The sequence below is a fragment of the Atheta coriaria genome, unplaced genomic scaffold (assembly GCF_025399875.1).
Source record: "Atheta coriaria isolate IRGN ID8LTWV9N9 unplaced genomic scaffold, Caltech_Dcor_3.1 hic_scaffold_4_pilon, whole genome shotgun sequence".
Lineage (NCBI taxonomy): Eukaryota > Metazoa > Arthropoda > Insecta > Coleoptera > Staphylinidae > Dalotia > Dalotia coriaria.
Window position 1 is genome coordinate 10,692,586 of NW_027045446.1, and position 13,332 is coordinate 10,705,917.

Here is a 13,332-nt window from a genome sequence, read left to right on the forward strand (position 1 = left end):
AATTTTTTTAATTAGAGTGAAAATTTTTTTAAATTTTATATAAAATTAGATGATTTTTAGAGTTTTTATAATTTCTTGAAGAAAATTGTCACATTTAATGGCTGCTGGATGTTGCAAGTGACGCAAGAGGTCGACTTTGGCGCGCTGTTATCGCGTGCGGGCGTGCAGCTGGCCTGCAAGCAGGCAGTTCTGCAGTTGGGCGCTAGTCGCAACGAGTGCAGGACTAGCACGAGTATTGCTCTCGCAACCAAGCAGTTGTTGGCCGTGTTTGGCTTGACACGCGTGTGTGTTTTCTGTGTGTGTGTGGATAAATGTGTGTGGGTACTCGTTGTGCGAGATTCGATTTTCATTTCCGCGTTCGCCGCACACGTAACAACCTAACACAATAACCTCTCTCGGTGCTTCGTGCTTCGTGCGCGCTTCGCTGCATTATCGTGCAATTGTTGCGAACGTCATCTAACCGACAGCCAGGCGGGGGAGTTTTGAGCCAGTTTTCGGATAATTTGGGATTAACATAGTGTCACAGTGCTCGACGCGAATTTGTTTACTAGGTAAGGTCAACTTTGGAATACAATGCGGATTGTGTTTCCGAATCGAATTGTGAACAAGGTCGTTGTTAATGATGTAATTTATAAAATGGCCGACACACAAAACGCACTCACGCTTACGGCGTTAATTAATTCGCGTGGAATTCACACCAAATTCGCCTATCGGTAATACATCATTCGTTTATTGACGGGCAGACGGCTCGAGGCCGGCCGCGCCGCCGCCATTCAGCGTGTGTTATCGTCAGCGGCGCTGCGTTTGAATCGAAAATCAATGGACAATGAAATATATTCGCTAGCTGAGTAAACAGATTCGATGAGTATCGCACATGCTCGCCGCGAAAACAATATTAAAAACGTCTGTCTATTCATTGCAATTGACAAGCTATCAAAATACATAGGTACCTACTTCTTACGCGTCAATATTGTCCATTGTGTCATAAATATAAATATGGCGTGTGAAATCATACAAGATTTCAATATCTATATCGCTCATATTCACGAATGCCTGAATGTCTAGGCATGATCAGCACGGTTAAATCTCGGCACTATTATTGCAGCTTGAAATATTACAAACATTGCTCACGTGTCCCTGTTCGCCTGCAAAGCGGTTTTTGCAACATGCGAACATGCCAGCAGGCGAGTAACACACATAATTGGATATAAAAAAAGCCACGGCACATTACCGAAGCATGTGACAAGCCAACTAAAACGTGAACATGTATATGTACATATTGTTGATGGCTGAATGTTTTTATAAATTGCCAAGTCTATTTTTATAAATTTCCAATGAAAAAACGCGTTTTACGTATTTTTGAATTCCATTTGTTGAAATTTATTGAAATTGTGTTTAAAATATTTTTCCGGTATATTTGTGTTTGTTACTTTTTATTTTCGTCTTGCGTGAACAACCGCTGAACATAATTTGATTTTAAACGCTCAACTCAAGGCCACGCGCATAATATTTTCATTCGTGTTTTATGACGGTGTTTTGTTATAATTTCAGTCCGCGCTTTGCGGTGAGAAAAATACGCCTCGGCGCTTACCTGCCGACCTATTTTTGGCCGAATTAAAACAAAACCAGTTAAAATGAATTTGTTAATTTAACGACGTGAATTTCCAAGAACCACAACCATGCTGCTTATTCCTTTGTGGTTGTGTTTTCGTTGGCATCAATTTTATGACTTGCAACTCGAAACTTTGGCCGTAAGTCAATGAATAGTTCTCTCAACTCAGTGCAAATTGTAGAAACTAAATAAAACTTGTTTTATCGGCGATGGAAAATGTTTTACACTCTCAACGGTTTCGGACGGTTTTGGAAAAGTTTTTGAGTAACACAGTTGCGAGTTGTTTTCAGGAGTGGCTAAAATGCGCGCAATTCCCACCGCAAGGCGCGCGCGCGTTGTGTGTTGTTGCCACTGAAAGTTGAGTTGAATGGCGAAACTTTGTCGAAACGTGCGCGGAATCTCTTAAGCGCCTTCGTTCGCCTTGAATGCACGTTTAATTCAACTTTAATGTCCGCGGGAAGCAGCCATCCTACGCGTCGCGTGTTTACCTCGCATGCGGCGATGCATTTGCATTTTTAATTCCTGGAATTCGAATGCAAACAAACAATGTGTAACTGTGTTACGCATATGATGTTGAATCTTTTGATTTTTCCAATAGAAGTGACATAGAGGAAAAAAAATAAACGGAGTTGATTCGATCTCGCGCGCGCTCGTAAATTACGCGGATTATTTATAGCGGCAATTTTGCAATTCAATGAAGTAATTAAACCGGCGTCCGCGCGACGACGCAGCACGCACGACACAATGGTGCATCCAGCATTCTCCGCACGAACAAAGAGGCGGAAAATCATAAAAGAGCAACGGCAAGCATTTGGATAGCTTGAATTATTCAGCGCAACTGTAACCAGCACACGATATCGATTTCTCTCGCCACGCTAAACAAATCAAAACAATTTCAAAACACAAGTTGAATTGAAATTGCGAATTTTGTGTATCTACACGCATAATGTTTTATTAGTTCTACATTATTTATTATCATAATAAATTCACTAAGTTTTGTTAGGGAAAAAATTAGTCTAGTCCACTCAGCCGATTACAACGGAAAGTTGTTTGTTGTGAAGCTTGTATAAAGCGGATTTACTATATTTACCTTTATATAGGTCTTCTTCCCCGATCGCATTAGGTTACATTTATAATTCCACTGCGATAGAAACAGTTTTCTCAGTTGAAATAAATTTTGTGCGGCAATTAATGCAATTTTTCGTTTTAATATGTTACAGGGTCGAATAGTGAGAGGATTGTCCGGGGTGCACGGTGTGCAGCACACGGGAGCGGCGTCTACGGTGAGCCAGAACACGCGTAAGCAGCGGGCGTTGAAGCCGACGTCGGCGGCGGCGGCAGCAGCGTCATCGATCGCCGCCGCCGCGCAACAACACCACCACCACGCGCACCACCAGCAGCAGGCGCAGCAACCGCACCATCACGACCGGCAGCAGCACAATCACCATCACCAGCCGCCGCACGAATCGATACGTCGGCAGCGTAGCTGCACGCCGGAACCGCCCGATCCGAAAGGTTTGTAAACAGATCCTCTACTACACACATATTTTTATTATTAAGTTGTGATAACACAGATTGAATGGTTGAATGTGTTTTTTTGCGCTCGCGCGCGGATTTACGATTATGTTTGATCGCATAGACTGTGTTGCTGTAAATAATGATCGTGATTGATAACTTCCTGACCCACACACGTTTTAATTCGTGCTCTGCGGCACAATCGCCGCCGTTGTATGCACTTAATCTTATCCACACACAGCGGCGCAGCGCGTATTTACATCACGATTATCATCGTTCATCGGCTTGAATGGCTTGATTCGTTTGACCGTTAAACTAAACCTAACGACCTCAACTCGAATCACAATCGTGCAACAATATGCATCTAACTTTCAGTGTGTGTGCAATTATGCCGCGTTCGTAAAACACACACAATTTGAAAGTTTGCGACTCTGATAACATTGTGCATTCTTCGTTTTGTTGCTGATTGAGCGTGTCCGCCGCGCGTCCTGAGGTTTCGATTACGATTACGAGTATGCAAGCGGTGCTCCGGAAAAGTGCTGACCGAAAAGTGCAGACGTTTGCGCGAATTGAGCGCATACCGCCGCCGTCAGCGCGAAACGGACAGCGGCGGCGGTGGGTGAAACACACGCTCTGCTGGCGCGGCGTTATTCGATAAACACCAGCAATGCGCTGGGTGTTACACATTTTAATCGGGTTTTATTATGCGAAATCGAAGTGCTTACAATTACGGTTTTATTAACGTATTTACGCGCAATTATATTTGCGAATTAATAGTTTTTGATAAGAGTTAAAATTATGCGTCATTTAATTTGAATATTTTATGTTTTACGCAGTAAATTTATTGTTTTTCTGCGTATTTTTCAATTTGATGCTTTAAATTTTCTTTTATCACATTTACAATGTATTCCGGAATCTCTTCTGACATCTAGGTAGTCTATGACACATTTTATACGACCCGAGACGGCAAAATAATAACCATTGAGCTGTGAGTTCTGCGAATAAAAGCAAGCGCTGCCACCAGTATCTTCCTATCCGGGCAAGGCGGTTCTACAGTTCAGCGAAAACTAGAAAGAACGTTTGCTTGGCGTTCCCCAGCGGGACGTTTCAATGGACCCTCTCGAAAGATATATGACCGCTTTTATTGCAGTTTAGTCGCGCGATCTTCATCTCTCGGTCTCTGTTCGCTGATGCTGATGCATTTTGCTGTGTGTGTGTGTGTGCAAAAAGAGAATAACTAACAAAAGCACAGGCCAGAACCAGATCCACCCTAATTGGTTCTTCCTCATGGCGGACAGTTCAAGGACAAGTCGAAAGCTAGACACAAACCAGAAGAACTGGAAATTTCGACACGACTTCGTGCGACCTGCAGAGTATTTCGCCTCACATGTGCTAGAATAATTCTAGTGTGGTATTTTTTCTTGTGTAGCAACTTGTCTTCAGAGGGAAGACACTTGTTGAGATTGAGTTGTGTGCATATTGATTTTTATTGCCCAGGCACAGCATAGCGGGCGTTTGAAGGTCAAGCGTATAAAACGTGTGGTAGACTCTCTCATCAGATCTCCTGATGGTTTTCTTGATGCGTCATGCATTGTTTTTTATTTGGTTTTGCGCGCTCGATAAATAAGTATCTAATGACTCGACGAAAGATGCACGACGAAGAGAACAATAATTACGCGCACGCACGGCACGAACGCGCACACTCGTTAATTTATTATTATCGGCGTGTGAATTTTTACGTGAATGCGCCGTTTTGCCAATTGGCGCACGGCCAGGATAAATAAAGCCGCTGCCCGTCTGCGCGAGATAAATATAAGCGCGCGCTCGAAAGTAAACTTTACACTTTACGCATGCAGACAGAGCGAATAACAGCGTAATTCTCGAATTATTTTAGTTTTCCGCGAAGCGAGCGCACATCAAACTAGCTAGCATTCGGTGGCCTAATGGGAATTTCCCGTTTTTCATATTTACATTTCGCGAACACTGTTAAAGTTTCGATTGCGCATTCCACAAATAAATGGGATGCAGGAGGGAATTTTCGTGCGAAATTTTCATTGATGAAGCACGTTTTTTTAATGGGTTATTTTATATATAGTTTGGCACGTGGCCAATTATTTATGTTATTTAACCATCCGTCGCCTGAAGCGGATATTTTTATTCACAATGAAATTTATTTGAATTTGTGCAAATGTTGCTTAGTTGGTGAAACATTTCATCTTAATGTATTTTTTTTTGTTTCTGTGCGTGAGCATCTCGGAAACGAATTTAATTTTCTATTATTATGTTCGCCACGCTTGTCGGAGGTCTGCCGATTATGATTCGTTTGCGTCACGGTCTAATTATTTCAATAATCGAGCGCCGCGCGCACATTGTGCGCAACGTGAGCACGTGCATTTTTAACCATCGTATTTCGATTTCGGATAAATAATGTTCTATTCACACTATATATAAATAACTATTGCCTTCGTTACGTGCTGTTAATTTATTCTTTGTTTTGCCCCGGAGGGTAAAAAGCAATTTTAATTTGTTTTCAATCTTGCGAAATGCATTTGCGAGAGGAGGATTCGAAGAAAGAAGTTGTTAGCCTCCAGGCGAGGAAGACATTAGTGGGTCTTCATTTCGCTTTGGATTTGTTGGCTTCATTGTTAGCAATTAAAATTAATTCCATTTCGAAACTGGTTGAAAATGAAATAAAAACGAAAACAGTTTTTACGAATTAATTAAATAATTCAATTTAATATTCAAATAGGAAAAAAATATGTACAACTGTAAATTGAAAATTATAACCAGCAGTCGTAGCAGATGTAAGTACACTTACTTACCTGCTTTTCTCTTCGTTTTCTTCGGTTTTGCGGTTTCTCGGCTTCCACGTCTGGTAAAACCAGTCGAGATACGCGTCGTCTCGTAATCGGCTCTCGCTCGCCGTAGAAGAAAAGGCAGGCCTCCTCGTTTGGCATTCGAGAAACTGGAATAATAAAAACGGTCCCTCGAGGCACGCCCGAGATGAGCCATCATTGGCCTCTCTTACTCGCTCGCTCAGACTGCCACATATTTCTTCACAAATTTCATCGTGTGCGTACTCTACAAATATACGAGTGGCATGTTCCATGCTTCGCGGCCAAACAACACCAACATAATAGGACAAAAAGGGAGAAAAATAAGTGTTCTTGGAAGAAGTATGACTCAACATGTGTTTCATGCGCCATGAAAGTAAATCCAATCGGTAAGGGAAACTAAAGTAGGAGAAAAATGAACAGAGAAAAGCCCGGATAGGTACTTGGAAAGAATTGAGGAATTGATCAATCGTTTAGATGAGACAAGATTTTTCAGAGCTTGTTTTGTTCATGGTCGTGAACCGTCAAGTTTTCAACTTTGCGGAGAGTTTGTTTTATATTTTCTGTAAAATATCAGTGTTTTATTGATTATTTTCGTATTTCTATTCAATTTTGATGCAAATTTCGTACGAAAAACGACAACAACTGTAATAATATAAAACCTACTCCACGCATGTTTGGTAGTAAAGTACTATAAAGCCGATTCTGGTGCATAAAGTAGTTTTCCTCCGAACTCTTTTCAATATAGGCGAAGGATTTCAGCAGAAGTTCTGAATGAGGGCTTTGTCGAGTACAGGTTTCACGGAAGCTTGTCAATAGAGCAGCTCACTGTATATTTCCAATAATTTTATTCCCTCATATTTTGTTGTGTGTTCCTGAAAAGCTCACATAGTTTCGAAATTAATTCCGGAATCCGTAATTTAATAAAGTTCTGCAAACTGCACACGATTAAACACCGGAATGTCGTTACAACATTCCGCATATAGGAGAATTCAATGATAATTTTCACTTGGTACACGAATTACCTTTCAATACGTGTGTTATGCAAGTCCACTGAAAGTTAAGCTTCTATTTGAGTTGATAGTGCTTTTACCTGTAACCAGAGTTGTGAGACAGCGAGTCAACTTTGTGCAAATCCAGCGCAGTGTAAAGTTTAGCCTTTATCCGTAAAGCCAACACGCGGCAAAGCTTGTTCGGCTGTTGTCAAGGTGGTTGGTTGGTAGGTGTGGACGTGGAGGATGTAATGTTAGGTCAGCCCTAGTATCCCGGTAACGAGGAATAACCTACCCGCACACCTACGCGCTTGTCTGCCAGCCAGCCACCTGGAGGTTGCGCTCACGTCGTTGCCATGACTACGTGAGTTGATGCCTAGTGATACCACCACCACGATTCATATCAACACGACAACCATAGAAATCGAATCAAATCAAATCACTAGCTTTAATTAGTTTTGTGTTAAATTTAAATTCTATTTAACTCTAAATGATTTTAATAATTTTTCTGTTTGTGAATGTTATTTGTATTGGTTTTGTTGTTGGTGTAAACATATGATGAAGGAAGTTTCTGGTGTTCAAAACGGTAAAGTTTGAACTTTGGTTCTCGTTCATGTCTTGTGTTGGCACAGAATGCAACTTGTAAGTCTGCACGAGTTGAACTAGACTTGCCAGTTCGCCCGAACCGAATCTCCCCTGAGGCGTTTCGAAACTTTCACGTTCACGAGCTGCTTCGACAGCTACGCTATAATTTCCAATCGTAACCGGTAACCTTCCTTCAAAACCAGAATTCTATACTCAACTAAACTGCTTCAAACTCGAGCGCGAGCCATCGACAGGCATTTTCATCTTCAGCCAACACAACACAAACACCAGCGAGCGTATTGAATAACTTGGCTACGGCTGATTTATCATCATGAATATTGTCTCTGATTATGACATTTCTGATGTTTGTTATGGCTTGCAAGTTCGGCGCCGCCGAAGTACTAATTGGATGCACATTTTGCTGTGTTGCATCATAATCACGGGGTCTCGTTTGTGCGCGCGCTGAGAGAGGAAATCAGGCGTTTGAAGTTGCGACTTCGGAGTCAACGAGGCAGTGAACCGTAAAGCGTGAATCGCGAATTCGTGCTGCTTCACGACGACGCGGGTGAAGGTGAAACGCATCGAGTTGTGTTGCACGCCTCGGCAAAGTTTCCGTATCGCCCGTATGCTGCGAGATGGCACGAGATAGCAATAGCCGGATGATTCGCGCAGATCCCCTTAATTGGAAGCAATTTATATCGCATACACAGGCGGCGGCGCGCCTCGCCGCCAGACAGGTCGGATTCGGTCAGGTATGAAACGACCGCAAGCGGCGCAAGCTCGCCATCAGAGTTTACCTCACAAAAGGCGCACGCAGGTCAGGATTCACACATACACGTTGTGCCTAGAACTCTACCTTTGATATGTTTGGTTGGATGTGTGCGTTGGTTGAACTTGAATGCTTGTAAAACGCTATAATGCATAAAGGCAGAGAGCCTGTAACGCTGCAACAAAAGGTTCGTCCCCCACACGAACACCTCGATCATGCCACGCGGAGAAGAAAGGAAGGTGAAGCCCAGCCTCGATGCTTTTTAAAGCGGATAGCTTCATTGCCACGTACAGTTTTTGGCAGGTTCAACACTACTTGAATTCCGAAAAATTCTCTCCAACACTTTAATTTGATTTCTTTCGTTGCGTCGTTAAAGCATTTCATTCAATTTCCGGTCGGCGCTTTGCGCCTGCTTTGCGCCTGCTGCTGTCATTAGAGTTGTTATAAAGTCGAAAGCCAGGAATAGATTTGACCCGGGCTGTGTTCCTCTCCACACACACACGCAGTAGGTGATAATTTATATTCGTGGATTTTCTGTCTGCGCGCGTCGCGACCAACTGACTCGACGTGCTGCGGAGCACTTTGAACATAAAATGGAATCGCGCGCTGTCGCTGACGTGGTGTGTTACTACTCGTGCGCTTCTGTGCTTCTTCTGTTCCAAACAGTTCGTTATTTTATATTTATGTCAGAGGCACACGCGGGCATTTGATGCGGTGCCAAAAATCGAGATTGTCGCACTCAAAACGCGAGAAACTTAAACTTTGTGGTTGACGTTCTCTATGTTAACGATACAGTTAAAAGGGAAACTTGCTGAAATGTGCCGCGAATGATTCGCTTCCTGGTTTATAGGAATTACGTATTTTTTGAGCTACTACGCATGCGCAATATGAGTATTTTACTTTTTGCACAGGTTGCAATGTTTTTTATACTGGATTTCTGGTCCAGTGACTGTAACGTTGGGAGAGAGATATATGAAGGCATAACTCTCGTGTTGGCTGACGCTGGAAGTCGAAATTTATTGCACGTCGACCACGCGTGGGTCGATGCCATCGCGTCTACGCACTTTCAACCTCAACCGCATCGTATGACGCTCGTAAAACTCCCTCGAAATATCGCGATTTTCAGTCTGTCCTCGCGTTAAAATTAAAAATAATAAAAATAACGAATGGCCATCATCATCGTAAATATTTCAGTCATATTCCAGTTTATTTTAATGTATTAATGTTTGGATAAAATATTTATGACAATGAAACACTTCTGGTTTCTTGTCGCGTGAGTTTTTTTCATTTGTGTGTTTTTTTTCTTTCTCGTTCGCTTCGCTGCGCCAAGTTTACCGTTAGTTTTCGACTTTCGTTACGTGTAAGTGGATTCGAACTGTTTGGAGTTAGCAGTATGCTCTTGAAGAAGCCAGTCTCGTCTCCGCGTCTCCGCTTTTTCTTCCTGGCATGTAACTCTCCTCGCGAGTCTATAACTAAAATAGCCGTTAGAAGTTTTATTAGCACAGCGCGTAAAATATAAAACAGAAAAGGAACTTCAAGTCGGGTCGACGAAATTGACGTCAGATTAAAATTAAATCCACTCGGTATTTTTCATGCTTCACTTATTTGCTCTCCAACTTCTTTTTACACGCGTCGCAAAGTTTGAAATTTTGTTACTTCAAAAGTCATTACAAGTCATCAAAGTTTATCCACTCGCTGTGTGTTTCCGTGGAATTGAAGTTTCCTGTCGCAGGCGGAATCAAAGTTGATGTGAGCATGTGCGCGTTACACAACCGAGCGCGCGCGCGGCAGCTAATTAAATGCAAAATCTGATTTCCCACAAGTGTGCAGCGCGAGAGCGAACGAGACGCGAAGAGAAAGGCCGCGTGAAGCTGCAACTCTTCCTCGAAAACCGACGACCGGCGAATAGCTAACTGTAGAGTTTATATAGTTTTAATGACTACGGTCGGCGGCGGGCTATTAGACTGAAGAGCTGAAGAGAACTCTCAACAACGGGAGATAGTTGTGCAGCCGAGCAAGCGGCGAGGCATTACGTTTGAGAGTTTCGGATGAGATTTTCGTTTTAGTTTGCCCGAGACGAACTTTGCCTCGTTTGCATGCTGAAAATTGAACCCGCAGTGGCAAATTCCAAAATGTTGAAATTTTGCATCAATTTTAATCGTTTTTGGCAAAAATTAACTATATATTAATGTGGGAATGCAAAATAATGATTATTTTAGTCCGTTTTATACTTGAATGTCATTTGTAGGTCATTCGGTTGCCGCGCTTTGAGCTCTCTTGGTCTATGTGTGAGGTGCTTTTTTTCTCGGCCTTTATTGCCAGAAGCCAGCTGCGTTGCTATGCAAGGCATGACGCATTCAGTCGCTTCTGTTATGCTGCTTCTTTTTTTCTTTCTTTTGGTCTTCGTTGTCCACGAGTGGCGCGCCGATCGAGTGGGTCCCGAGTTTAGTTAAATTGTCGGTTTCCTGCGTGCACCTGTTCGCTCGTTTTTTTTTATATATCATCGTTGGGTTCTTTGCTTTTACCTCGCTGTGAACGAGGGGTACTTTATTCTCTGTTTGCTTTTGTGCTTTTTTGTTTCGCCCACCCATTTTGCGAATGTTGGGGAGTGAAGGACGCGTTCGGGAACTAGAGTACGAGTACTCGGATTACATAAAAATTCGAGCGGATGTCGTCTGCTGAGTATTTGTGAGAAAAAATATTTGGTTAGGGTTTTTCGGAAATTTGTGAAATTGTTTTTGCTAAATGAGGGGGAAGATACTGGGGCCTGAGTGGGTCTGAAATATTTTTCATCATCTCTTCGGCATTCTTTCGTGTGCCGTGGCAGGTTTCACCTCGCGGCCACGGCCACATGTTGCCCTTATTGCCCTTTTAAACGAAGGAGAACCGGATTCCGTGGTATCACCTGCCACGCTGTGTCATGGCTGCTTTAACAGGCAAAAACCTGCGCGCTTTTTGCGAGAACATCAAATATGTCAGGAACGTTTGCATATCAAAAATATTGATGGTAAATCAATTTTAATTTCAATCGTTAAAATATATGAGCGTGTTTACATACATATATAATCTGTTTTAAACGACAGCTGCTTCCCGTTCAAGCATGATGACAATTTAATAAGTTTTTTATTAAAACAGATATTTTTAGAAAAGACTATAATTATCTCGGTTTAGTTTTTATTCTTTAATTTTCTTTAGAAATAACTACCGAACGGTCTAAAAATTTGATTCTCGCTTTTATATTCACTATGCCTCATCCGCGTCTCGTAATTCTTGATACTTGATGAGATCATGAATTAGTTAACTCGCTTAAAACGCTCGGAATCGTGGACGCCGAGTGGAAAACCTGCAACCTGATCCATCACGAAATGAATAAAGGATGACGTTAATTCCTCGCCCGGCGTTTGCTCACTTTAGCTCGCTTTACATTCATGATAATCATGATATTTTGATGTGTAGTCTATAATCGCATCTCATCTACATTGGACACTTAACAGAAACATGATAAATGCAATTTCTTTCAAATGATTATTAATAGAATTATTTGTTCTAAAATGATTGGAATTAAAATCAATATTAATAAATTGTATGCTCACACAAATCAATCACATTTTCGAGTCCTAGCCTTAATGAAATTCATCGGTGATCATAATCAAAGTACGAATGCAATATTTATTGAAATTGGTTCGCAATTCGTCAAAAACTCGCCGGTACACAAATTAAACTCGTTCGTAATTAAATATATTGCGTTAATATTCGTATTATAAAACATGATGGAATGTCGGTATGCCAGCGCGCGGCGGCGGCTCAATTAGCTTTTCACGTTCACGTCCAACGTGTGCGCACGTGTGTTTTCATCATGATGATGATGCGAGTAGTGTTCCAGTTTGGTTTTATTGATTTTACATGTATGCACACACCGCGTGCATTCCAAATACGTTCTTTGCCCTTTCGCACCCGCGCTCGCTCGCTCGGCTGGTTACATTTCACGCGCCGCCCGGAAAAGATATTTTATTATCATCGCCGGGGCTGGAAACTCAGTTTGAATTTCGAATTATGATCGGTCATGCATTATTCATGGCACGCCTCGTTCCACTCCGAAAGCCCGAAAACCAGTACTTACGCCTGATGCTGGTGGTAGTGGTGGTGGTCGTAAACGATGGAAATGTTTTGAAATGCGATCGGTGATTGTGTTGGTTGGTGTGTGCGCGCGCTGGTGGAAATAATTTCGCCGAGGGTTTAATTTGTTTCATTTGGCTTGAATTGCGAATTAAATCTGGGGCGCCCCTCTCTGCATGCGATTCTTTTCACTCGTTCTTTGTTTGTTTGCTTAACTTGAAATTGAGAATTAATTAAATTATAAACGTGGCAATTAATTAGAATCGACAGAGCGCGCAAACGGGAACGGAATTAGAATTTTGCAATGCTACAGAGGAGAAAATTAGGTTTAGAAGGGATAAAATTGCGATTTTGTTTGTTTTAAAGTGAAACACCTGTCAACCTGTTGTTTTGTCGTTGAAGGACTTGAATGAGATGTGTTGCTGTGTGTCGTGAACACGCAAGTATTCATTTTCACGCACATGGCAACAAGACAAGCAACACCTTTGCTAGAGTATCATTTTCATTACCCTCTTCTCTTCGTACGTCATCATTCTGCCGTCCAATGCAGTTGCTTGGTGAATGATGTAAAAGCCCACGCGTTGACACGTGCGTTTTTTCTTTATTCCTCTGGCTGATATCATGTCTATTGTAGCTTGAAAGTACAAGTTGGTGAGGAAATGATATTTGTTGAATTGTGTAATATTTCGTGATTTGTCTGTTTTCATTCCCATTCCATGGGCTGTGTGTTGTCTTTGTTGTTTTATCTCGCGTTCTATTTTTGATCCTCGGGGAGTCTCGCTGCGAAAGTTTTGCAAACAACTTGATGCGCGTGGCTTCTCGATGTCGACGCCATCGAAATTGGTAAATTCGTCTGTGAGAGGACTCGGCGCGTTATAACCTTATAAGCTCCACAAGCAAATTCTTCCT

The 13,332-nt window shown here is 42.1% G+C and overlaps 1 protein-coding gene across 1 annotated transcript in view; it reads left to right on the plus strand.

Moving 5' to 3' along the window:
- The window catches only part of Kdm3 (Lysine demethylase 3), a 93,731-nt gene that overhangs the window by 53,213 nt on the left and 27,186 nt on the right, over positions 1 to 13,332 (plus strand). Inside the window, 1 exon segment of the mRNA XM_065300470.1 lies at positions 2,833 to 3,127. Coding sequence (XP_065156542.1) covers positions 2,833 to 3,127 — 295 coding nt within the window.